Genomic DNA, 25,329 nt, shown 5'->3' on the forward strand with positions numbered 1-25,329 from the left:
TTTCCCCTGGAGAGAGGACCGGCTCATCAATGTTTGGACTGAAAGAGCCTGACGTGTAGTTGTCCACACTGTTCCCCCAAAGAGGACCACCATTGACAATTTCTTACCTCTAGAACCCATACCTCCTTGGAGTCCAGATTCCAACCCCTCTTTACAGCTCCCTTTTGGAGGAGGTGGAAGCTCCAAGAGGAACTGGGATGTCTGGAGTGGGGGAAGCTGCGGGCAACAGTGGAGGCAGCCGCGCCCTCGCGCCGCCCTAGCCTGCGCGGGTCTTCCGCCCCCGGCTCCCACCTCCGGCCTGCAGCCCAGCGAGCGTGCCCGGAGCGCACTGGGGCACACGGCAGGGCACGTGCTCCGGGTCTTGGTGGCTGCCGCGGGGGAGGCAGGCACGTGGTAGGGCGCGGGTAAGGGGGTTCCACCTGGCCACGCCGCAGGCCTTTGCGGATTGGCCTGGCCCAGGACGGGGGACCCACGGTGGGTGGACCGAGCTGGAGCTCTGTATCGGCTTGGCCGCTGCCGTCGGGGAAGGAGATTCCAGACACGGGTCGGCTCGACTCCCACGGTCTCTTGCTCAACTTGGGGCCCGCAGATAACTTCCTCAGTGGGCACCGAGCCTTGGCACTCAGCACCCATGTCGAGGCGGGCTGGTGGGCCGCGCGCCCATGCGAGCCCCACCTACGTGAGGGTACTTGGGGAAGCCAGAGCCCCGCCCACCGCCCTCGCGGCCCCGCCCATGTCTCTCCGTGACCCCGCCCACTCCCCGCAGGCCCCACCCCTTCCTGCCGGCTTACTCCCCGATGCCGCCCTCCCACCTCGGCCAGGAGCTAAGCCCACTGCTCTCCTCCGGCGCCCCGCCCCTCTGGCCTCCCCGCCTCTCTAGCTCGGGCGGTCGGAAAACCCGGAACACGGGAGTGCAGCTCCGCTGGCCCGGTGGCTGCACTGAGCATGCTCAGTAGCTGGGGCAGGTTTTTTTAAATTTTATTTATATATTTATTTTTGGTCTCAAGTAGGGAGATTTTTGCCCTACACCGGAGAGGGGGAGCCACGGAGCCAGCCGCGCCGCCGTGTGCCACCGCTGCGCCCGCCCCTGCCCGGTCTGGCCCCGCGGCGGGTTCGATGTGTCCAAGCCTCAGCCGGCCTGCTGGGGAGTGAGCGCGGGGCGCCGAGGGCGCGTTGCGCAGCTGCTCCTGCGCACAACCCCGCCGAGGCCGCTGGCCCGCTTTGGCAGTGAATGTGAGAGGCTCCTCCGCGCTGAGCTCCCGGACCCGGGAGCGGGAGCAGGAAGCGCAGGCCACGCAGGGGACCCAACTGAAACAAAGTGTCGGCCGCCCGGGGAGGCGGCGCCTCGGCCCAACCCTGCCCCTCCCGGCTGTCCACAACTCCACTGCCCACCATGGCTTCTGAGGAGCTGTACGAGGTACCTCCCCTCCCCCTCCCGGACCCTCGGGCCAGGGCCGCCCTTGCCCCGCAGCTCCGCGCCGCCCCTGCCTGGCCCTAGCCGTGTCCAGTCCGACGGCCCGGCTTTGCCCCCTCCCCTTGCGTGGCGGCAGTTTGCTGGACGGGAAATGTGTTCCAGGGGAGCTCTAGCCACGCTTTCCGGGGCCCGTCGGGCGGGGGAGGCTCCCCAGAGTTGTAGGGCTCCTGGCCGGGGGGGGGGGGGGGGGGGGGGCAGGGGTCCCGGCCGTGGGGCCGTGGGGAAGTAGCGCTTGCACGAGTGACTTGCTCAGACTGAGCTCAGACTGAGCCCGAAGTGTTCTTGGCGAGGGTAATTGGTGTGAAGCCCCCGGTACCGCTTGGTGGGGTCTGTGGGCGGTGCAGGGTGTTTTTCCTGTCCATTTAATAAAGCATTTTGGAGAGGGTTTTGCCTCTGGCTTTGGCGGAGGGCAGGGAGCAAGAGGAAGAGTACAACTGTTTCTCGACTCTGTTGCTAGCCAAAGCGATGCAAAATATCGCACTGAAAATGCTAAACGTTGACCACATGCTTTAATTAGGTTTAGCATTGTGGCCAGAGTCAGGAAATTCAAATTTAACGCTGATACACCATCATTCATTTGCGCGGCGGCGTTGAAAGTAAGTAGGGGCACAATCAGAACTCTGTTATGGAAAGTGGTTTTGCCAGCTTCAAGTTTTGGAGTTATCAATCTAGATCTTCAAACATATTTTATATGTAACTTCCTGACATAGCTCAAAAGTAGACTTCCTGGGAGTACAGAAGCTTGGAAGGCTTCTGTTCTTTTGGATAAGAAGTGATTCTTCTGAATATATATCATCATAAGGGGCTTAAAACTTTTGGATACTCTCTGGAGTCACCTTTATGATATGTTTAGGGACCTGAGTGTGTAGAGACTTAAGTAAGCATCTGTAACAAGTAGAGCCACTTGGCCCTTTTGAACCCTTAATAAGTACGTACCAGGTGAGCCCTCTGAGGTGTCTTGTTTTGTGGGTATATTGCTGTTGGCACAGAATAGAGCTCTGTTGTCAACAGTGATAGCTTTCTAACAACTTTTTGTTTTTTAAAAATCAAGTATTTGCGAAAGTTCTTAGGAGGAGGCTGCCTTCTGTGAATTAATGGTAAGGTTGTTGCCCCCACCCCCTCACTTAAATTGTATATGGTCTGTGTATCTTAGCTGGCACTTAAAATGTTCCTTTCTAGTCAACCATTTTATACAGTAGTAGTATTCAAGATACTATCTTGGATCATTTGGGTATGTAAAGGGGGAAAACATTCCTTGTTCTCAAGCAGTTTCTCTGCTAGGAAGGAAAGTGTGTATAGGGAAGGTCCAGAAGTAGAGGCCAAAGTGAAGAAGGTCTTGCAGATCAATACCTAGAGTTGGGAAAAGAACACAGTATGAGGATGTGAGGGGTTTTGGTTTCTCCATTAGATTATTCTTTAATAGTTCAGACTTGAGTATGTACTTTTCATTTTTGTGATTATAAATACATAATCATTTAACTAAATGCCAATAGTGTTTTGGCGAGGGCAACACCTTATACATAAATTGTATCTCACATACATAAAGATGATCCAGAAAACAATACCTTTACTACTAGTATATAAGAAATTATATTTAGTTCTTTCTTTGCTGCTTCTGTAGTTTCTGCTCACTACTTTCCTGGCAGAATTCATTTGTAAGTCAAATTTTGTACAAAGTTTTGTTCATTCAGCATGTTTATTGAATACCTGTCATGGAGATTTCATGGGGAGAGAGAGAGGTATGAGAATGGTTCATAACTTCCAAAAGCATCTATTAGGGAAGAAAGAAGTACATTGCAAAAGAATGATAACACCTGCACAATTGAATTTTTGATCTGGGTTTTCTGTTTGAGTTTTGAAAAAAAGTTACAGGACTATAGTTGAGATGATAGTAAATAATGTGGTGGGCAGTATCTTTCAGGTAGGTTTTGTAAGTTCTCCTTTACTTGAGTCAACACTGTGACTATTATGAGTGAAAGTTGGTATTTGAAAGTTCTGCATAGTGGTTGAGAGTCTGGTTTTGGACTCAGAGAACATAGTTGTTGAATCCTGACCATGTCACCTTGGGTAAAATAACATTGAAGGTGTAGTGTCCTCATCTGTAAAGTTGGGATCAATTCTTATCACACAGAGCTGTGAAGTTTAACTTTAGAAAAAAATACGTAAAACATGGCCCACAATTCCTGTAGTGAACACTTCGTAAGTGAGGGTTATTAATTTAACTGATCTAACATGCATTCCTGAGGCATGGTTTTGTTTTCTAAAGATACAGAATTGAATATTTTTAAATCAAGGCAGTATTTGTAAGGCAGAAATGATATGCACTTGTAAATGAACACTACAGGACAGGCTGAGAAGCAGTTTGACAAGGCTGGGGAGAACACTAAGGTACTTTAGTAGCTAGTCATGAGATGTTAGTTGCCTAGTTTTGTCCAGTTTTTCCTACATTGAAATAGAAGTTTGATGTTTGGCCTCAGACTCCACAATTCTAAAGGGGTATATTGACCAAAGAGGAAGTTCAGAGTCTTGCTTTATGAAGTAATATGTTATGGTAAAGGCAGGGATCTGAGGTAAATAGCTATGTGAACTTTGGCAAGTTAGTTATCTGATTGCTAAGCCTTTGTCTTCTTACCCAAAAAGAAAAGAGATCTCCAACACTTAGGATGGTGCCTGGTAAATGGTAATAGGTCCTTAGTAAACGTTTAAATGATTATTGTAATTATGCCTTGTGAATAAAAAAAAAAGAGGGATTAGAGCCTAGACAAGATGGGGTGGAATGTTAGCTTGTCAATCCTTCTAGAATTGGAATAGCTACTATTAGTTGTAGAATACAATAGATTTACTCCCTGCATGTCGAACAGTTAGGATCGGGGAAGACAGATTTTTGACTAACTCATGTTAAGAATTTAATAACTTTCATAAAAAGACAAGCATCCTTTAGATCAGGGGTCCACAAATTTTATGTAAAGGGCCAGATAGTTAATGGTTAGGCCTTGCAGGCCATGCTGTCTTTGTTGTAATTACTCAATTCTACAACCATTAACAATACCTAAATGAATGAGTACTGAGTTCCAATAAAACTGTTTATAGACAGTAAAATTTGAATTTCATATGATTTTTATGTCATGAAATATTCTTTTTAAAAAACATTACTTAAAAATGTAAAAACCATTTTTGGTCCATGAGTTCTACAAAAACCATCAGTGGGCTGGATTGGCCTTCATGTCTTAGTTTTGGTGATCTGTTCTGGAACTGAGGTTTACTCTGAGGTTGGGGCATGTGGAGGGAGTGAAGTGTGGAAGATTGAAAGACCTTCTGCCCCAATCCCAGCTCTAGATTTAGAGCCATCAATTTTGGGTTTAACTCTTCCCTTCAAGATGTGGACTGAATACGGAAACGAGCGTGTAATAACATGGAAGAAGCATTCTCCTTATTTGTATATCTTAATTCCTTTTTTCTCAGTGTATATGGGGTTTTCCCTTGAGAACTACTGTAATAGGTAATTTAAATTCCAGCAAGATCTCAGTGATCTAGTCTTGGCCTTTTGAGAAAATATTTATCCAACACATACACATTTCAGTCAATCAAAAATGGAAGTAAGTGTTTAAGAATGAAATTGTATCTGGCTTATACAAATGTCTTCAAGTTAATTAGTTTGGAAGAAGAATGATCAAGATTTGGGGAAGAAGGAAGTGTTTTGAATCTCCTTACTTTGGGATAAGATTGCTCCTTTTTCCTGTGTACCAAAAGGATTTTGTGTACATTAACCAAAAGCAAAGTTCTAAATAAAATCTGCACATGTAGTTCAAATGGAAGTCACAAAGATCTGGAAACCTACGGATGTTGGTTAAGATAAACCAGCATCTGTTGTATGTAGTGTAACTGGCTCTTAGAAGATTGACATCACCAAAATAGAAAAGGAAGAGATTATTTAACCTCGGAAGTTGATTGAGGGACAATAAATTCAAATATGTGTGTCTTTTGAAAATTAACACACTATCTTATGTGTGATCTGTTGTCAATATTATTTATTCATTTGTCTAAACAGTGGGAGTGGAGAGATCTCCTGTGTTTTTGCTTTGAATTTGCTTTCAATTCTTTTTGTATTTTTTTTTCTGAAGCTGGAAACGGGGAGAGACAGTCAGACAGACTCCCGCATGCGCTGGACCGGGATCCACCCAGCACGCCCACCAGGGGCGACGCTCTGCCCACTAGGGGGCGATGCTCTGCCCCTCCGGGGGCGCCGCTTTGCCGTGACCAGAGCCACTCCAGCGCTTGGGGCAGAGGCCAAGGAGCCATCCCCAGCGCCTGGGCCATCTTTTCTCCAATGGAGCCTTGGCTGCGGGAGGGGAAGAGAGAGAGACAGAGAGGAAGGAGGGGGTGGGGGGGTGGAGAAGCAAATGGGCACTTCTCCTATGTGCTCTGGCCGGGAATCGAACCCTGATCCCCTGCACGCCAGGCCGATGCTCTACCGCTGAGCCAACCGGCCAGGGCCTGCTTTCAATTCTTGAATAGTAGAATAAGTCTTTTTCTGTTCCTGCTATGATATTTAAGAATCATTGAATTTTTTCTTATGCTCTATAATGATTTTAACCATTGAACATGTTTTCATAGTATCATATATAGGAAATACTTGGTTTGCAGCATTCTGAATCACAGTTTTGAATATCTGTGATGCACAAAGCCAATCTGAGTCAAATTTTTGTGATAAGGAGTAATAGTTTTATATTGTGTGTGTTTGCAGGTACAACCGTATTGTCTGGGGCTCTTTTAAAATACAGACTCTTGGATCAGACCTTGAGATTGTAGTTTTCAGTGTTTGGATGGAGACAGGATGTTCCGATAAGCTTCATTCAGGTAGATTTAGGAGCTTCTGGATTGCAACAATCTTTGTTTCTCACACTGAAGCTACAAATTGAGGTCTGGAGGGATTGGAATTTGCCTTTGCAGAAGAGGTGCTCTAGGTACACCAGACTGATGAGTCTTTTTTGTAGACTCTTTGACCATTGTCAGTTCTTAATTGAGTCATTCCAGGGAGTATTAAACACAATAGGTTAGGTGTTTTGTAATTTTTATTTTCTATATTCAGTGTATGGCATGCTTGTCCATCAGTTGTAAGATTGGTGCTTATGATCTTTATTTTACTTATTTACTTTTTAAGGTTTTCTTTATTGATTTTTAGAAAGAGGAGAGAAATGGGAGTGGAAGGAGCAGGAAGCAACTTATAGTAGTTGCTTCCCATATGTGCCTTGACCAGACAAGCCCAGAGTTTCAAACCGTTGACCTCAGCATCCCAGGCCACCACAGATCAGGCAGTGCTTACAATCTTTAAAACTAATAATTTTTTTCCTGGTCATTATTTTCCACAGTTCAAATATGGTAGTAGTTGTGTAATTTAAGTACATTTTAATAAAAGAGTGAATTATAGGGATGACTCTGTTCTTGACTCCTTATCTCCAGGTTCCTCCTTCATGAAATATGATGCCCTGTGCTGCTCCTTTTACATTTCTTTTTTTTTTTTTTTTTTCATTTTTCTGAAGCTGGAAACGGGGAGAGACAGTCAGACAGACTCCCGCATGCGCCCGACCGGGATCCACCCGGCACGCCCACCAGGGGCGACTCTCTGCCCATCCTGGGCGTCGCCATATTGCGACCAGAGCCACTCTAGCTCCTGAGGCAGAGGCCACAGAGCCATCCCCAGCGCCCGGGCCATCTCTGCTCCAATGGAGCCTTAGCTGCGGGAGGGGAAGAGAGAGACAGAGAGGAAAGCGCGGCGGAGGGGTGGAGAAGCAAATAGGCGCTTCTCCTGTGTGCCCTGGCCGGGAATCGAACCCGGGTCCTCCGCACGCTAGGCCGACGCTCTACCGCTGAGCCAACCGGCTAGGGCTCCTTTTACATTTCATATGAGGTTTTAACTCTAGGATGGGGAGAACTTCTAATTATACTCCCACACAAATATAACTTCAGCTTTTTAATTGGACCATGGCCTTCGGGATTCATTTTCTCTGGGGAGACTGGGAAAGGTCTTGTGTTTGTTTGCACAAAAATTTGTACATGTACATGTGAGCATTTTTCTGGGGGAGAGGACCAACAACTTTTATCTGTTTCTCAAAGGGATCTGTGGCCCAAAACAAGTATTAGAATTGTTCTTGCCACTGTTGAGCTACACTTAACTCTTTGCTGTTCTTTTCCCCTCAAACTCAGCTGTGCTTCAGCCAGAGCCCAGAGTAAAACCATATTAAAACCTCACTGATTGGGTTTGGAAGTTTTATGCTATTTCCAGTCTCTAAATGGCTGTTCTTGAAATTTTACATACATAAAAGTCTCAAGTTATTAATTATTTGGGCACCACTTCTGACAGTACAAGGACCTTAAAATCCTTTAACTCTAATCCACTCATAAACTTAGATGCTATTATCTTCCAATGTTTATTATTGTCCATGAAAAAAAACTTACAAAATAGAACATTATTCCATGGAGACAACATTTGTACAGATTTACCTTTATCAGTTTCTTTGATTATCAGTCATATTATAGAACTTTCTTCTGGGATGATTTTTACCCCTTTCATCATGGCTGGGAAAGTCTAGTTTTTTGATTATCTGGAATTATATTTTGCTCTTATTTTTGAAAAATAGAATTGGTTACAAATAAAACTAGTTAATTGGTTATTTCTTTCAGCAGTGAAGATACTATTCCATTGTCTTATGGCTTCCCAATAATTCTCAAGGAGGTTGTTGTCAGTCTTGGTTAGTTACTTTGCAGAGGTGTGTCTTCTTTCTCTGGTTGCTTTTGAGATTCTCACTTTGACTTTGGTGTTCTCTAGTTTTACATTTGTGGACATTATTACTTTATTAATAAGCTTGTATATGTTGTACTTCCTTTGTAGATATGTGCCTCATTAGTTCTAAAAAGTAATTGGCCCTTTTATCAAATACTGCTGCTCTGTTCTAGTCTCCTGGAATTAATTCCAAGTTGTCATTTATTAGATCTTCTATCTGTATCACTTACCCTCTCATTTCCATCTCCTTGTTTTTGTTTTGTTTGCATTCTGGGTATTTCCTCGGACATAACTTCTGGTTCACTAATGAGCCGTGTCTAATCTGCTATTTACCTCATCTGTTGAGTTTTTTAATTTCAACAAATATATTTTTACTTCTAAACATTCTGCCTGCTTCCCTTCCCAATATGTGGGTTGATTTGTTCATCTTTGGTGTTTGCTCTTATGATTGAATCATTCTTTATAGTTGGGATGGAGGAGTTACTGGGCATTTGGATATTTTCCTTGTTTGCTGCAAACCCACTAAACTATTAAAATTTTATATCCAATTGAAAATCTAGTTATTTTGTAGTGACAGTCCCCATGGAACATGTTTGTGCTTTTTTTTGCCAGAATACAGAGACCTTATTTATTTGGAATTTGTGGTGTCATGAATAGGATCAAAGGCTTGAGCCAACCCTTAAAATTTACCTAAAGATAATGAAAATGCAAATAAAATAGATTTCAGGGGAACTGTTTATGGAAATGGATATAATAGTTATAAAACTAATGTTTTTGAAGCAAAATGTTCACCTTTGTTTTGCCTATTTTAGTATATAGGGGTGGGACAAAAGTAGGTTGTGAGTACATGAAACAATTTATTCCTGTATTATTAATTACTGTATTATTTATCATTTGGACAACTGTAAACCTACTTTTGTATAAGCATATCTTCCCTTTGTTAGCCTGTTGATTGGTCTGAGCTTCTAAAGTCATAGTTATTGGCCTTCTTTGTCCACATTACGCAGTGCATTCATCCCTCTATACCATTGCATTGCTGTTTTTCCAGTAAGTGGTGGATCCCCCAACTATTTGACAGCCTCAGTGTCAGTCCTTATTCAGGACCTCATCAGAGTTATTACTGGCAGTAATCAACCCCTTCAAATTCTTTTTTTTGACAGACAGAGAGGGTGACAGATAGGGACAAACAGGCAGTCAGGGAGAGAGATGAGAAGCATCAATTCTTCGTTGCGGCACCTTAGTTCATTGATTGCTTTCTTATATGTACCTTGACTGGGGGGAGAGGGGACTATAGCCAAACCAGTGACCACTTGCTCTAGCCAGCTACCTTTGGATTCAAGTCAGTGACCATGGGGTCATGTCTGTGATCCCACACTCAAGCCAACGACCCCATGCTCAAGCCCAGGGGTCCCCAAACTATGGCCCGCGGGCCGCATGCGGCCCCCTGAGGCCGTTTATCCGGCCCCTGCCGCACTTCTGGAAGGGGGGTACCTCTTTTACTGGTGGTCAGTGAGAGGAGCATAGTTTCCATTGAAATACTGGTCAGTTTGTTGATTTAAATTTATTTGTTCTTTATTTTAAATATTGTATTTATTTCAGTTTTGTCTTTTTACTTTAAAATAAGATATGTGCAGTGTGCATAGGGATTTGTTCATAGTTTTTTTTATACCCTGGCCCTCCAACGGTCTGAGGCACAGTGAACTGGCCCCCTGTGAAAAAAGTTTGGGGACCCCTGCTCAAGCCAGATGAGCCCACACTTATGCCAGATGAGCCCGTGCTCAAGCCATTGACCTCATGGTTTCAAACCTGGTTCCTCTGCATCCCAGTCTGATGCTCTATCCACTGAACCATCACCTGGTCAGGTTCCACCCCTTTGAATTCTATGTGACTAATTTATTTTTTGTTTTTCATTATTAATATTAATTTGCACTGCTTATGCATTTTATGTAGGTATTAAATAATATGTATATTTCCCTCTGGAATGGTTGGCTGCATATCTATTTTTTGGTTAATGCAGTGCCTTACTTGAGGGCATGAATGTGATGAGCAGTCAATAACTGCTATCTTTTAGCTAACATACAAATGCTATAGTGACTTGTGTTACATTGTTTGAAATTATACCATATATATTTAACTATTTTGTTTGGAAAACTCTATGACTTTATTATAGAGTCTATGTGGTGTTTTGGAGAAAATTATTTCAGAATTTGATACAAATAATTTTGGAGGAAAATTGTGTTCCAAGAAAGAGTATTTGAAATATTGGTCACGGTATTTATGTTTAGCTATTGGTGAAAAGTGTGTGTGTGTGTGTGAGTGGGGGTGTGTGTGTCTAACAATAAATATTATTTTCTAGTTGGAGAAGTTAGCCACAACATACTTAGGAAATATCTTTACTTTTTGCCTTATTTCCATTTATAATGGGCTCTGCCATGTGAAGTTTTCAAGAGGTCAGTAGTTCCCTAGCATTTGTTGATGAAGTCCAACAATGTCGATTATACATCATGAATGTCTTTGGTTAAAATGTACCCATGTTTCATCAGTTGTTTATCTTTTAGGATTTTAGGGCATGACAGAGTTAGTTACATTAGCATTTCTTATTTTAGTATGGAACTGATCTGGAAGCCTCAGGTATTTAGAATATGTGAGAACAAAGATGAATTTTTCTTGGATTGTACACTTTGAACATTTGAACAGTTCTGAGTCTCTCTTGGAGACTGTTGACCTTTATTATATAGTCATGATATACTAGGATTTTAACTGGCTTCCTTAGCATGTATTTGGTAAGGGAAAAGGAACTACCAAAGGCAAGTGAGTTGACTTGAATCAGTGTGCTTTTGATTGAGCTGAGATGAGGGGGTAGCTGGTGAGTACCATGGATTATGGATCTCAGGGACTTTTGAGCCTCATAGAGCATCTGAAGAGCCTGTTTACAAAAAGAAAAGGTGCATGTTAAAAAGATCCATGAAAAGTACTTTTTAAAAAGTTATGGTATGTGACAAAACTAAATTTATTTTATTTATTTTTTAAAAGATTTTATTTATTGATTTTTTTAGAGAGAGAGAAAGAGGATAGGGTAGAAGTAGGAAGCATCGTCTTTTGTAGTAGTTGCTTCTCATATGTGCCTTGACTAGGCAAGCTTGGGGTTTCGAACCGGTGACCTCAGCATTCCAGGTTGACGCTTTATTCACTGCACCATCACAGGTTAGGCAAAACTAAATTTATTTTTATGGTATGCTTTCCAGAGTTTTCACCCAATTGTTACTAACAGAAGAAGAAAGAGAGCAAGTGTCCTCATAAAGAAATAGAGGTGAAAAGGGGACTGCAAGCCTGGCCTGTTTTTTGAATTCTTGTATTATCCTAAAGTCTTTGTGAAGTTAATAATATATGCCATAAATTATTTTTTGGTTTGATGTTAAATGTTTTAAAAGTACTTACCAATTAACTATTCTCCATAAATCTTTGTGGGTCAGATTGATACTTCAATAAGATGAGCCATGAGTTAGTGTCTTGATACAGTCCTTCATCTCCTACTATATATGTATACACTGGTTGAAGAATAGAGACTTACTGTGTTATCTTCTATGAGAAGCTAGGTAAAGGAAATGGTAACTTATTTGGTGATGTGTAAATGAGAATATTTGAATTGATTAATCAAAAATTAAAAAAATTGTTTCAATAATTTGTCTTTAACCATTGAAGTTAAAATACATTTATTTTCTATTTAAAGTCAATTTGAGTGTTCAAGAGAAGGTGTACTAGATGTTTTTATTTCGAGTCTGATTCTGTACTTAAAAGAGCAATTGTGTTGTTCCTTGGAGTCAGTCATGGGAGCATTTGTAGGTTCCCTGTTGAAATGAAGGCCTGTTTGCTTACATGCTTTTGATCAGTGCAATCCACAGGATATCCTACTGTCCTATACCTCAGATACTGGAGGTGGAGTTGAGCCAATTCTCTGTCAGCACAACAGGTTTCCCAGTGTTAGTCCTCTAACTTGATTAGTCCTCTAATTTCCCTCTTGTATGCAGCTGAGCTTTTGAGCTAGAAGTGGTAAGTGATTATTTTGTCATTTTTAAAGGTGGAGAGCTGTGTGTGTTTGAGGGGGTGTGCTATCTAGAATATAATTTATTTTAAATTAATTTATTCTTTTTTAAAATTTTTTTTTAATAATTTTATTTTTTTAATGGGGTGACATCAATAAATCAGGATACATATATTCAAAGATAACAAGTCCAGGTTATCTTGTCATTCAATTATGTTGCATACCCACCACCCAAAGTCAGATTGTCCTCTGTCACCTTCTATCTTGTTTTCTTTATGCCCCTCTCCACCCCCTATCCCTCTCCCATTCCCCCCTCCCCCCCCTAACCACCACACTCTTATCAATGTCTCTTAGTTTCACTTTTATGTCCCACCTACGTATGGAATAATACAGTTCCTGTTTTTTTCTGATTTACTTATTTTGCTTCGTATCATGTTATCAAGATCCCACCATTTTGCTGTAAATGTTCCGATGTCATCATTTCTTATGGCTGAGTAGTATTCCATAGTGTATATGTGCCACATCTTCTTTATCCAGTCATCTATTGATGGGCTTTTTGGTTGTTTCCATGTCCTGGCCACTGTGAACAATGCTGCAATAAACATGGGGCTGCATGTGTCTTTACGTATCAATGTTTCTGAGTTTTTGGGATATATACCCAGTAGAGGGATTGCTGGGTCATAAGGTAGTTCTATTTGCAGTTTTTTGAGGAACCACCATACTTTCTTCCATAATGGTTGTACTACTTTACATTCCCACCAACAGTGTATGAGGGTTCCTTTTTCTCCACAGCCTCTCCAACATTTGCTATTACCTGACCTGCTAATAACAGCTAATCGAACAGGTGTGAGGTGGTATCTCATTGCCGTTTTGATTTGCATTTCTCTAATAGCTAAAGAAGATGAGCATCTTTTCATATATCTGTTGGCCATTTGTATTTCTTCCTGGGAGAAGTGTCTATTCATATCCTCTTCCCATTTTTTTATTGGATTGTTTGTTTGTTTGTTGTTGAGTTTTATGAGTTCTTTGTATATTTTGGATATTAGGCCCTTATCTAGAATATAATTTATGGTGCTCTTCCTTCTGAGTATGCATATGAGTAAAACTTCCTCCAGATTTATTTTATACACCATCGTCATTTACCACTGACTTCAGTTTATAAACGAGCTTTTTGAGAATGTGTTGATTAAATTGATAGATACCTGTCTGAAAGTGTATTCCTAGGGGAAACAATCCTTTATAAGTAGCTTGTGTGTGGGACTGCTCAAAAATGATGAAATTGTAATGATTATGTAGAATTAGTTTACAAGATTGTAGAAATGAGATGTGTGCACACCTTGGCAAGAGGAAGTTGAGTGTTAAGACCAGACACGTTCAGCTTATCCAGGAACCTGATAAAAATCAACAGAAAAGAGCTTGTGGTCATGAATGGGCAGCTTTACAGCAATGCCACACTCCCACGTTTGTAAAGAAGAGGCTCAAGGAGGAAAAAGACCAAAACCATATGGTGGGAGGTGAGGGCAAGGGAAGATTGTTCTAGAATTCAAGTTATCTTACAGGCATAATCCACTAAAAGGAAAATGAAAATCTTAGTGTTCTTGTCTTAGCTGAATTTTATTGCAGTAAAGGGAGGAACCTGCTTTGGGGTTTGGGGATCTATGTACTTAAAAAGTTTTTTCTGTAGCGGAACAAGTCTCTCCTTAAAGAATTGTGTTTCCCCTTAGAGTTTGAGAAGGAAACATTGGAGCAAATAAGGACTTGAATGTGACCTACGCCCTGAAGGTGGGTCAGAACTCTAGTTTCTCCTCTGTGTAGGCAAGATTGGAGTGCCTCTCTGTATTCCTGAGTCCCTGACTTTGCCGGGTGGTTGGGGTGGGAACTAAAAGTAAGATGGAAATTTCCATTCTTCCTTGTGCTTTTACCAGCACTTTCCACCACTCAGAAGTGTGACTGAGTTTCTTTGGAATCATCTGCTGACCTACCAGGGTGCATCTGCTTGTTAGGACCACCACTGATGTTATCTGCTCTGCTGCCTTGGGAGGAGGGATGTCTGCCACGTCCTCCATTAAATGGGGTGGAAATTCCTCCTGCAGGTGATGTGAGGTCAGTTTTAGAGCTCTTGTACTCTCTGAAACCCTGTGGCGGCTGAACAGAAATGATGGCTTGCTCTCACTTTTGTTACAGGAATAGCAGAGCAGTAGGTACTACTTCTTCAGAAGCTCTTTTGGTTTTCAATTGTGCTACTTTCCCTGGTAGAATCCCAGGAAGGGGAAAGATCCAGGGGATAGACCTGGCTGTGCATACAGTCAGTGGGCCCACCAGGCTTTGTTGCTGGGCCAGCTACATTTCTGGTTCCCCAGTCCAGGCTACTCTAGTGATGAAAACTAATGCAGCTACTACCTAAGTAGAAAGAAGGGCTTAACAGCCATGTGCACTGGCTGTTAAGCCAGTTACTAACTTTTGAAGCTCCTGACCTTGAAATTGTTGTAGGATCAATTATTGAACAAAGACTTGTCAATAATTGTCTAATTCCTTCCTTTTGTTTTCTTCATTTTCACTGACCCATTTCTAACTCTGGGTCAATGAGATTGAGTGGGTTGCTATCTTATCCACATACTTGCTTTCTCTGTCACTTTTCTCATTTCACCCCATTTTAGAGCCCTACCCCCGCTGCACTTCATCATAGAATATGGAATTGAACTATTGTATTTAGAAAGTTTAGTTTCCTGTTTATAGGAAAACCAGGTGAACAATAGAATCCTTATATCTTTCTAAAATCAACTTTTAAAGTTAACTTAGCTAGTCTTGTATTTGCCTCTCCGCGTCCCCATTTCCCTTTGTTCTTAGTAGAAAATGGATTTCTCCTTTCTGCTGCTGTACATTATTAAGTAGGACATGTCACCCAGTCAGGTTTTTGCTTGTGTCTTTTGTGTAAGATATCAATAATGATATGAAGGAGCAAACATCTAGAAAGATTTACTTTTCCTTCCTTATTATCTATTTTGTATGTATATTGATAAGAAGCTCTTTAGTAAATATCCTTATGATTTATGTTTGTTAAAAGTGGTATTTGAAAGATTTCTTGAAGAGTTTACAGTATATAGTTAATACTGATGAAACCTTTTAAAAGTGAGGATTGCTTCACTTAAAATCTTTTAAATAAATTTTAATGAGCAATTATTAATAATATGATTTAATACTATATTTAAGTATATGTAGGTGACCTTTTGCATACTATATAAAAATTCAGAGTTCAGGGTTTAGGGTTGGTTTACTTTGTAGTTTAGAATTTATTTTAAGGTGTTAAGAGATGTTATTGTTCTATAAGTCTTATAAGACACATACAGTTGTCCCTGGGTATTCGTGGGGGATTGATTCTAGGACCCCTTAACAGATAACAAAATTCAGGAATGCTCAAGTCCCTTACATAAAATGGCATATATTTGCATAAACCTGTGCATATCCTCTGGTATACTATAAAGGTACAGTGCAAGTGCTATGTAAATAATTGCTATACTGTACTGTTTAGGGAATGACAAGTAAAAAAGTCTACATATTCAGTACAGATGCACCCAGCAACCATTGTAAACACCTAATTACATAGTACACATCAGTAGCAGTGTAACTTTATTTATTTATTTATTTAAATGTTTATTTTATTGATTTTAGAGAGAGAAGAAGGGAAAGAAAGAGAGGGACAGGAACATTGATCTGTTCTTGTATGTACCCTGACCGGGAATCGAACCAGCAATCTCTGTGCTTCAGGATGAAGCTCTAACCAACTGAGCTGTCTGGCCAGGGCAGCAAGTGTAACCTTTTAAAAAATATTTTCCATCTGTGGTTGAGTCTGTGGATGTGAACCTGCAGAGATAGTGGGCTGACTGCATTAATGCCTTAAGTCAAAAAACCCCCCCCCCCCCCATTTTTCTTGCTAAGAGGATTAATGTTACAAGGGTTTCTTAAACCTCAAACTCTGTAGCATAAGTTAACAGATGATAGTAGTTCCATTATAAAAGATATACAGTATACTAATCAATATACAGTATTCTAATCTTCTTGTCTTCCATGGTCACCATAGTTGGGGTTATTGAGCAGAACATAGGGCAGATGTGACCAAAACAATGACATTTTCTAATGTAGCTTATGGAAGCAGAATAGGAAGACTCAATTAAATGCCTGTAATTTCAAAGATAGTAAGTTTCCTGTGCACAACAGCATTGGAATCTTTTGTGTGGACCTAAAAATGGGTAACTGAGCCTGACCAAGCGGTGGCGCAGTGGATAGGCGTTGTACTGGGATGCAGAGGACCCAGGCTTGAGACCCTGAGCTCGCCACCTTGAACGCGGGTTCATCTGGTTTGAGCAGAGCTCACCAGCTTGGACCCAAGGTCACTGGCTCGAGCAAGGGGTTACTCGGTCTGCTGTAGGCCCGCGGTCAAGGCACATATGAGAAAGCAATCAATGAACAACAAGGTGTTGCAACGAAAAACTGATGATTGATGCTTCTCATTTCTCTCCGTTCCTGTCTGTCTGTCCCTATCTATCCCTCTCTCTGACTCTTTCTCTGTCTCTTAAAAAAAAAATAGGTGACTGATTATAAGGGTAGAAAATGAATAACACTAGTATAAGATGAAGCAAATTTGCAAGGAGAATTAACTTAATACATCATCATGGGTAGCAATTTCTGACTGTTTTCAAAGATTTTAAGTCAAGCAGGTACTGTATCTATAATAAAGCACAAAACATTGATGAAAACAGAAAAGATCAGAGGTTCTATTTGTCCAAAATTTTATCCAAAGAAAATAAGCAAGTGTTTACTTGAAAGAGAATTTGAAAGTTTCTCAAATACGATGAATATGAATAATGATGATTTGCCATTTATTAGGCTTTTAAAAAAATAAAGTAACATGTTTGAAGAATAAATTAAAGGAAAAAACATGCCCTGTATAAACATTAGAGACTCATGTACAGTGGCAAGCATTAACTTTTTTGTGTGTGTGACAGAGAGAGAGAGAGAGGGACAGACAGGCAGGAAGGGAGAGAGATGAGAAGCATCAATTTTTTGTTGCAGCTCCTTAGTCTCCTTAGTTGTTCATTGATTGCTTTCACATATGTGTCATATGTACCTTGAAGGAGAGGCGGGCGAGGCTACAGCAAAGCAAGTGACCCCTCGCTCAAGCCAGTGACCTAGGGCTTCAAGCCAGCGACAGTGGGTCATGTCTATGATCCTGACCTCAAGCCAGCGACCCCGCATTTAAGCCAGCAACTTCGGGTTTCGAACCTGGTTCTTCCGCGTCACATCTGACGCTGTCTATCCACTGTGCCACCCCTTGGCCAAGCGCAAGCATTAACTTCTTAAGAACCAAGAAAATACTGTCAAGTAAATCACCGTGTGACTTTTTTTTTTTAATAATCACCAATAGCTTTATTCATTGTATAACTGGTTCCATAAGGTCAAATAGATTTAGTGTGTGAAACGAGGAATTTTGAGAATCAGTGAGATGCGGGGGAAACAAACCTGGGGCCTAGTGATAGGTTTCTTTATTAGGACGCTTCATTTTGTGCGTGAGAAACCACATTCGATTTGAAACATTACTCACTGGATTTACAGTTCTGAATTATATAGTTTATTCCAAAACTCATTTCTCCCATAGGGAGTGAAGATTTGGCACCATGGAAGATATTTTAAAAACTCTGTCTGAGGGTAATCCTAAAAGAGGAGAAAGTTCTGAGAAATTTTTGTGTTGTCAGCAGCCTCTTTAAAATAAGAGCTTGGACTTTAATGGTCTGGCTCTGTTTGAACCAGATGACATTCATTTGGCAGTCTGGTCTTTGAATTTCTTGAATTTATGTAATCTCTTCACCTTACTCGTGAGTTGTATGTAAAGGGCCTGTGTGTGTGAATGTGTTCGTTGAGTAAAGTGGGTGGTAATAAAAAACGAAACAAATATCCAATCTCTAAAACCCAAGATTAACCACCACAAACCACAGACGATCATCATTCCAGAAATCTCTATACATTACAGACAGAAGAATAGATGTATATAGATAACAGTTCATAAAAATAGAAGTATATATGTGCTATTTAACAGAAGACGGAAGTTAATGTGAAGGCATTGTAAATTTTTATTTAAAAATCTTTTTTATTTCATTGGTCCATTTTTCTTTTGCTGTTTTCTTACTGATTTGTTGGAGTTCTTTGTTGAATGGCTTGCAAATATCTTCTCATCTGTGGCGTGTCTTCATTTTTTTCTTTTTCCCCCAATAAGCCCCACCCATGCAGCGAGTTGACAAGCAACGGTATGCATGGCCTTTAGGCTGGGGCCCGCAGCCAGTATCTCCAGCTTCAATAGCACACGTAGGCCACGTAGGTCACGCAGGCCACGTAGGTCACATGGGCCACGTAGGTCACGTAGGGAACATAGGTCTCAGCCCCAGTCTCGTGATTGTGATACCACCTTCATAACGATCCCAGCCTGCACCTAGACACCAGGGTTTTCCGCAGCCACGGTGACTTCACTTTCTTCCTTCTTCAGCTCCATTTTGGCTTCTCAACTGAACGTCCTGTACTGGTGACTTATATCTTCATTCCTCATTAGAATTTAAAAAATCTGTAATATATAGGTGATGTGAGAACAGGAGTTTTACATTTTGCGGGCTTTTGTTTTTCCCCTGACAAATGCAGTAGGCTTTGTGGATTTCCGGGTTTTATAAAGGCGGATTCATCCAGCTGAGTATCAAAGAATATTTCCGCGTTCCCAGCTGGAAAATACTGTTTTCCATCTCGGGTTGGTTGAATCCGTGAGTGTGAAGGGCCGACTGTACGACTGTAGTTAACTTTGGGGGAGTTCAAAGTTATCTGTGAATTTTGGGGGCTGACGCCCATAACTTCAGACTTGTTAAACTGGAGCTACATGCTCATCTGCGAAAATGACAAAATTTTGCTTTTTGAAGTGGTAATTTTTCTCATTTTGTTTTATGTTTCGGGAATCCCTACCTACTCCAAGATTATTGTCTTCTTTCATCTAAAAGTTTCACGCCTTACAGTGTGGTCATCCTGTAATATGAGTATACTTTGTTTTTGTGTATGGTATGAAATTGGGATCAGATTTATTTATTTATTTACTTGATCCCCCCCCCCCCCTTGCTGTTTTAATTATGATGACTTGATGTGGGTCTCTTTGCTGATTTCTTTTATAAATGTGGGTTATTTGTTTACACCATTTATTAAATAGTTTGTCCCTCCCCCCACATATGTATTTGCCAGCTCTGCCATGTATGAAGTTTTCATTTATGTGTGGGTCAGTTTCATCTATTGGTGTTGGTGTTGGTTATCTGTTGGTGTTTGCCTTGATCACAGCACACTGTTTATAATAAGTTTTAGAAATTTGCCCTACCAGATATTTAGCTGAAAATTTTCTTAGCTGTTCTTGGTGGTGTGCTTTTCCACTTACACACTGATATCAACTTGTTGATTTACACAAGAAATGGTGGCACCCGAGATACAGCAGGACACCTAAGAGATAAAAGTACCTGTCCAAAGGAGCTTATTTTCTAGTGGTGGCAGCAGATTAATTTGTATACAGCTAGTAGCTTAGGTTTTGTGTTATTTTTTAATGTGAATTGTCAGAGAAAGCCTGATAGAATCTATCAGATAGATGACATTTGGAACTTGAAAGCAAGGGAATTCCTTCTGAGGATGGCTCTTCTTGGCTAGTTTGAGCAGCAGCTACCCTGTTTCCCCGAAAATAAGACAGTGTCTTATGTTAATTTTTGCTCCTAAAGACACGCTAGGTCTTATTTTCAGGGGAGGCCTTATATTTCTAAGCTTGAAAAAAATTGCACTAGGTCTTATTTTTGGGGGGTGTCTTATTTTCAGGGAAACAGAGTAGGGGCCAGCGTGTCAGGAGATCAAGGGAGAGAATGGCAGAGATCAGGGTAGCAGTTGGATCCATGTAGGCTCGATGTATGTGTGCTAAATACTTTGAGTTTTATTTTTAGTATGATGGGAAGCCATTGGAGGAATAATGTAATCAATTTTTAAGTTATGCTGGAGAATAAATGGTAGCAGGACCAGGAGCAGAAGAACCAGGAGACTGGGAGGCTGACATAAGATGATGGTAGTTTGAAACCTGGATGACAGTGTGTTAGAGGTAGTGAGTACTGATTGCATTTGGGTATACTTTAAATGTAGAGCTGAGCAGGATTTACTCATGGATTGGATATTGGTTGTAAGGGAATGAGAAGCAATGGAAAGAGTCCAAAGTTTTAAGGTTGAGTAATTAATTGGAAAAATGAATTTACCATTTATTTAGCCAGGTATTAACTGCTTAAGAGGCAGCTTCGGTTTTATTATGGGGGGCTGGTAGATGGATAAATAGGGGTTGAATTTTAGACAGGTTAAGCTTGAGATGTCTTTTAGACATCTAGTGGAGGTGTTAAGCAGCAGCAAATCATATGGTTTGTGTGTGTGTGTGTGAGAGAGAGACAGACAGACAGACAGACAGAGAGATGGGAAGGTAGAGAGATGAGAAGCATCAACTTGTAGTTGAGGCACTTTAGTTTTTCATTGATTGCTTCTCATACATGCCTTGATGAAGGGTGGGGGTACTCCAGCTGAGCCAGTGACCCTTTGCTGAAGCCAACAGCCATGGATGGGGTCATGTCTGTGATTCTGTGCTCCAGCCGGGTGAGCCTGTGCTCCAGCCGGGTGAGCCTGTGCTCCAGCCGAATGAGCCCGCACTCAGTCTGGCAACCTTGAGGTTTCAAACCTGGGACCTTAATGTCCCAGATCCATGCTCTGTTCACTGCACCAACACCAGTCAAGCAGCAATAAGCTATATGTGTAGACTTTAGGGCATATGCTTAGGATGGAGATAATTTTGGAAGGTATCAGTATATATACATGGTTTTTAAAGCCATGAGAGAATGGAATCATGGGGAGAGTTAGTGTTAGATAGACAAAAGATGTGAAGATTGAATCTTGGTAGCATTTTTAGAGCTTGGAGGAGGTAAAGACTCTGTAAAGGAGACTGAGAGGAGATGTGGGTGGGAAAATAGGACAGACAAGATGGTGGTGCCCTGGAAGCCAGGTGAAGAAATTTTTAAGAAGAAGGAATGATCCACTGTGTTCTGGGGCTATTGCTGAGGACTAAGAATTGTCTTAGATTTGGCAGCACAGAAGGCATTTGGCAGCTGTTTTGGTGGAGTTCAGGGGACTAGAACCTTGTACAGGCTCATGAAAGAATGGGAAAAGAAGTGGAGGTGATCATTATAGGCAACTGTCAAGACCAGTGCTGTGAAAAGGAACCAGGATGATGATGTAGGCTCCAGGGTTTGTTTGCTTTAAGATATAAGAAATTACAGCATATTGTGTGATGGTGGGAAAGAGCTATTGGAAGGAGATACTAATCAGGAGAAGGTGGAACAGCTATATCTGGAATGATTTACCGAAGTTAAATTGGCAAGAGGTAATTTGATCCAAGATCATGGGTTGGGACAAATGTTCCCTTACTCAGGTCTCTCCCTCTCTTTGTCTCTGTCTCCCTCTCTCAGCCTTTTTTTTTTTTTTTTTAGTCCTTCAGTAATGTCTTGTTACGAACTTTCTAGAGATTTTGCCCTACCTGTTGTAGATTTATACTTAGACATGAAGTTTTTGGTTTGCTCTTGTTAATGGCATCTCTTTATAGTTATATTTTCTTTTTTAAAATTAGTTGTTATTGTGTTTCTTTTTAAAACTTTTAATTTTTTGAGTTAGAGAGGACTAGGGGGAGAGAGAGAGAAAGCAAGAGAGAGAAACATTGATTTGTTCCACTTATTTATGCATTCACTGGTTGATTGTTGTATGTACTCTGAGGATTGAACCTGCAACCTTGGAGTATCGGAGCAATGCCCAACTGAGCTGTCTGGACAATGCTTAAGTTACATTTTTTAGTTGGTTAATACAACCTTGTTGAACTGTCTTATTTGAAAATTTGTAGATTCTTTTACATTTACACGTAGACAATTATATCTTGTGCAAATACGGATATTATTTTTTTTTCCAACTCATACCTATTTTTTATTTTATTTTTTATGCAAGAGAGTGGGGGACAGATAAGGACAGACAGACAGAAAGGGAGGGAGGTGAGAAGCATTAATTCTTTTTGTGGCATTTTTGTTGTTCATTGCTTTCTCATATGTGCCATTACAGGCGGAGGAGGGGCGGGGGTGCTCCAGCAGAGCCAGCTACCCCTTGCTCAAGGCAGTGACCTTTTGGACTCAAGCCAGTGACCATGGGGTCATGTCTTTGATCCCATGCTCAAGCCAGCAATCCTCGGGGTTTTAGACCTCGGTCCTCTGCGTCTCAGGCCAACATTCGTATCTATGGTGTCACTGCCTGGTCAGGCTACCTTGTTATTTCTTTCCCTTTTATTGCATTGGCTGGGACCATCCAGTATAATATTGAATATGAGTTATAGCAGTGAACATTCTTGTTTTATTTCTCATAAAAAAAGTTCTGTAAAATTTTACTATTGAGTAAAAGCTGTAGATATTTGTTATGTACCCCATATGTATGGCATATTGGGGTTAAGTTCTCTCTTATTTCTGGCTTATGAGGAATTTTAAAATTGTGAGACGTTTTTTATTTTTATTTATTTATTTATTTATTTTGTATTTTTCTGAAGCTAGAAACGGGGAGAGACAGACTGACTTCCGCATGCGCCCGACCGGGATCTACCTGGCACGCCCACCAGGGGGCAATGCTCTGCCTCTCCGGGGCGTCGCTCTGCCGCGACCAGAGCCACTCTAGCGCCTGGGGCAGAGGCCAAGGAGCCATCCCCATCGCCCGGGCCATCTTTGCTCCAATGGAGCCTTGGCTGCGGGAGGGGAAGAGAGAGACAGAGAGGAAGGAGAGGGGGAGGGGTGGAGAAGCAGATAGGCGCTTCTCCTGTGTGCCCTGGCCGGGAATCGAACCCGGGACATCTGCACGCCAGGCCGATGCTCTACCACTGAGCCAACCGGCCAGGGCACATTTTTTTTTTTTTTTTTTCATTTTTCTGAAGCTGGAAACAGGGAGAGACAGTCTGACAGACTCCCGCATGCGCCCGACCGGGATCCACCTGGCACGCCCACCAGGGGCGACGCTCTGCCCACCAGGGGGCGATGCTCTGCCCATCCTGGGCGTCGCCATGTTGCGACCAGAGCCACTCTAGAGCCTGAGGCAGAGGCCACAGAGCCATCCCCAGCGCCCGGGCCATCTTTGCTCCAATGGAGCCTTGGCTGCGGGAGGGGAAGAGAGAGACAGAGAAGAAAGCGCGGCGGAGGGGTGGAGAAGCAAATGGGCGTTTCTCCTATGTGCCCTGGCCGGGAATTGAACCTGGGTCCTCCGCACGCTAGGCCGACGCTCTACCGCTGAGCCAACCGGCCAGGGCAGGGCACATTTTTTATTTTTATTTTTCCTAAGCTAGAAGCAGGGAGGCAGTCAGGCCGACTCCCACATGCTCCCGACCAGGATCCACCCAGGATGCCCACCAGGGGGCGATGCTCTGCCCATCTGGGGCATTGTTTTGTTGCGCCTGGAGCAATTCTAGTGTCTGAAGCGGAGGCTATGGAGCCATCCTCTGCCCAGCTGACTTTTGATCCAGTGGAGCTGGGGCGGTGGGAGGGGAAGAGAGAGATAGAGAGGAAGGAGAGGGGGAAGGGAGGAGAAACAGATGGGCTCTTCTCCTGTGTGCCCTGGCCAGGAATCGAACCAGGGACTTGCACACGCTGGGCTGGCACTCTACCGCTGAGCCAACCAGTGGGACATTATTGAATTGTACTGAATATTTTCTTTGTTTATTAGAATGTCGTTTTATCCCCTCTCCCTTATTAAACTTTTTTATTGATTTTAGAGATAGGAGAGAAATAGAAACATTGACTTGCTGTTTCAACCATTTCTGCATTCATTGGTTGATTTTTGTATGTGCCCTGAACCTGCAACCCTGGTGTATTGGGACAGTCCTCTAACAGACTGAAATATCTAGCCAGAGCCCTTTTAATTTTTAAATGTGTATTTTCTGATGTTGGGCCCTCCTTGGATTTTTGGGATAAATTGAATTTAGGTATAGTGTATTTTATGTACATTCTTCAGGTCTCATAATTAGTGTTATAATAATCATTTGAAGAAGTAACTAATAGTATTTTTTTCCTAGTCTTAAACAGTTTGCCACATCTTTAGATTTCCTATTTTTTTTTAACATTGTGTCTTACTTGCCTATAAAATCATCTGAGCCTTTGTTGCCTCTTCAGGTAGGAGAGGAGCTATTTGATTATTCATTAAAGAACTAGCTAGCTAGCTCTTGTTGATTTAGTAGTGCTTCCCATTGTTTACGTCAGTAATATCCTAAGGTTTTTTAGAATACTATGTGCTTATGGTTTTTATAAATCTATATTGTATCTGTGATGATATGCCTTTAATGTGTCTCGTGTTTTACGTACTCATTTTCTCTGCAGGTCTGTTCTCTTACTCTTATATATAGGTTCTGTTGTATCTTTGTCTTCTACTTCCTTATTGTTGGCTCTTTGTTTTCTCTGCCTTCAGGTTATCTGGTTCTTTTTCTAACTTACTGAGTTGAACACTAGGCTCCTCTTGTTCTTTAATGAAGGCTGTAAAATTACTCTGTATAAGTACAGCTTTAGCCACATTTTACATATTTTTTTTAATCTTAAATATCTTTAGATTTCTTTTTGTGCATTTAAAACATAGTCATGTGTTGAAATAAGCCAGTCAAAGAAAGACAAATACTATATGATCTCACTTATATGTGAGGTCCAATGAGCAAATTAAACTGATGAACAAAATAGAAAAAGAGACATGGGGACCTCGGGCAAACTGATAGCTGGGGGCAGGGGGGGGGAGATCAGAATTGGAGAATTGGATAATAGAGGGTGAAGGGATTAAGCAAAAAACACATGGATGGGGGTGGGGGTAGGTGGAGGTGGGCAGTGGGGTGGGGATGGGATGAAAATGGTTTTGCTTGGTGCGATGGGACTGCTGTGCTGTGTGCCT

The 25,329-nt window shown here is 41.8% G+C and overlaps 1 protein-coding gene across 4 annotated transcripts in view; it reads left to right on the forward strand.

The window, feature by feature from the left end:
• The first annotated feature begins 908 nt into the window (after nucleotides 1-908).
• The window catches only part of CDYL (chromodomain Y like), a 230,297-nt gene continuing 205,876 nt past the window's right edge, over nucleotides 909-25,329 (forward strand). For 2 of the 4 annotated variants that reach the window (XM_066268401.1, XM_066268403.1), the window contains exon 1: nucleotides 912-1,417. In XM_066268401.1, coding sequence (XP_066124498.1) covers nucleotides 1,394-1,417 — 24 coding nt within the window. In that variant the 5' untranslated portion in view covers nucleotides 912-1,393. Of the gene's footprint in view, nucleotides 1,418-25,329 lie in introns of all 4 variants that reach the window. The other 2 variants (XM_066268399.1, XM_066268400.1) reach the window with 2 other exon arrangements.

Source organism: Saccopteryx bilineata, chromosome 3, assembly GCF_036850765.1.
Source record: "Saccopteryx bilineata isolate mSacBil1 chromosome 3, mSacBil1_pri_phased_curated, whole genome shotgun sequence".
Lineage (NCBI taxonomy): Eukaryota > Metazoa > Chordata > Mammalia > Chiroptera > Emballonuridae > Saccopteryx > Saccopteryx bilineata.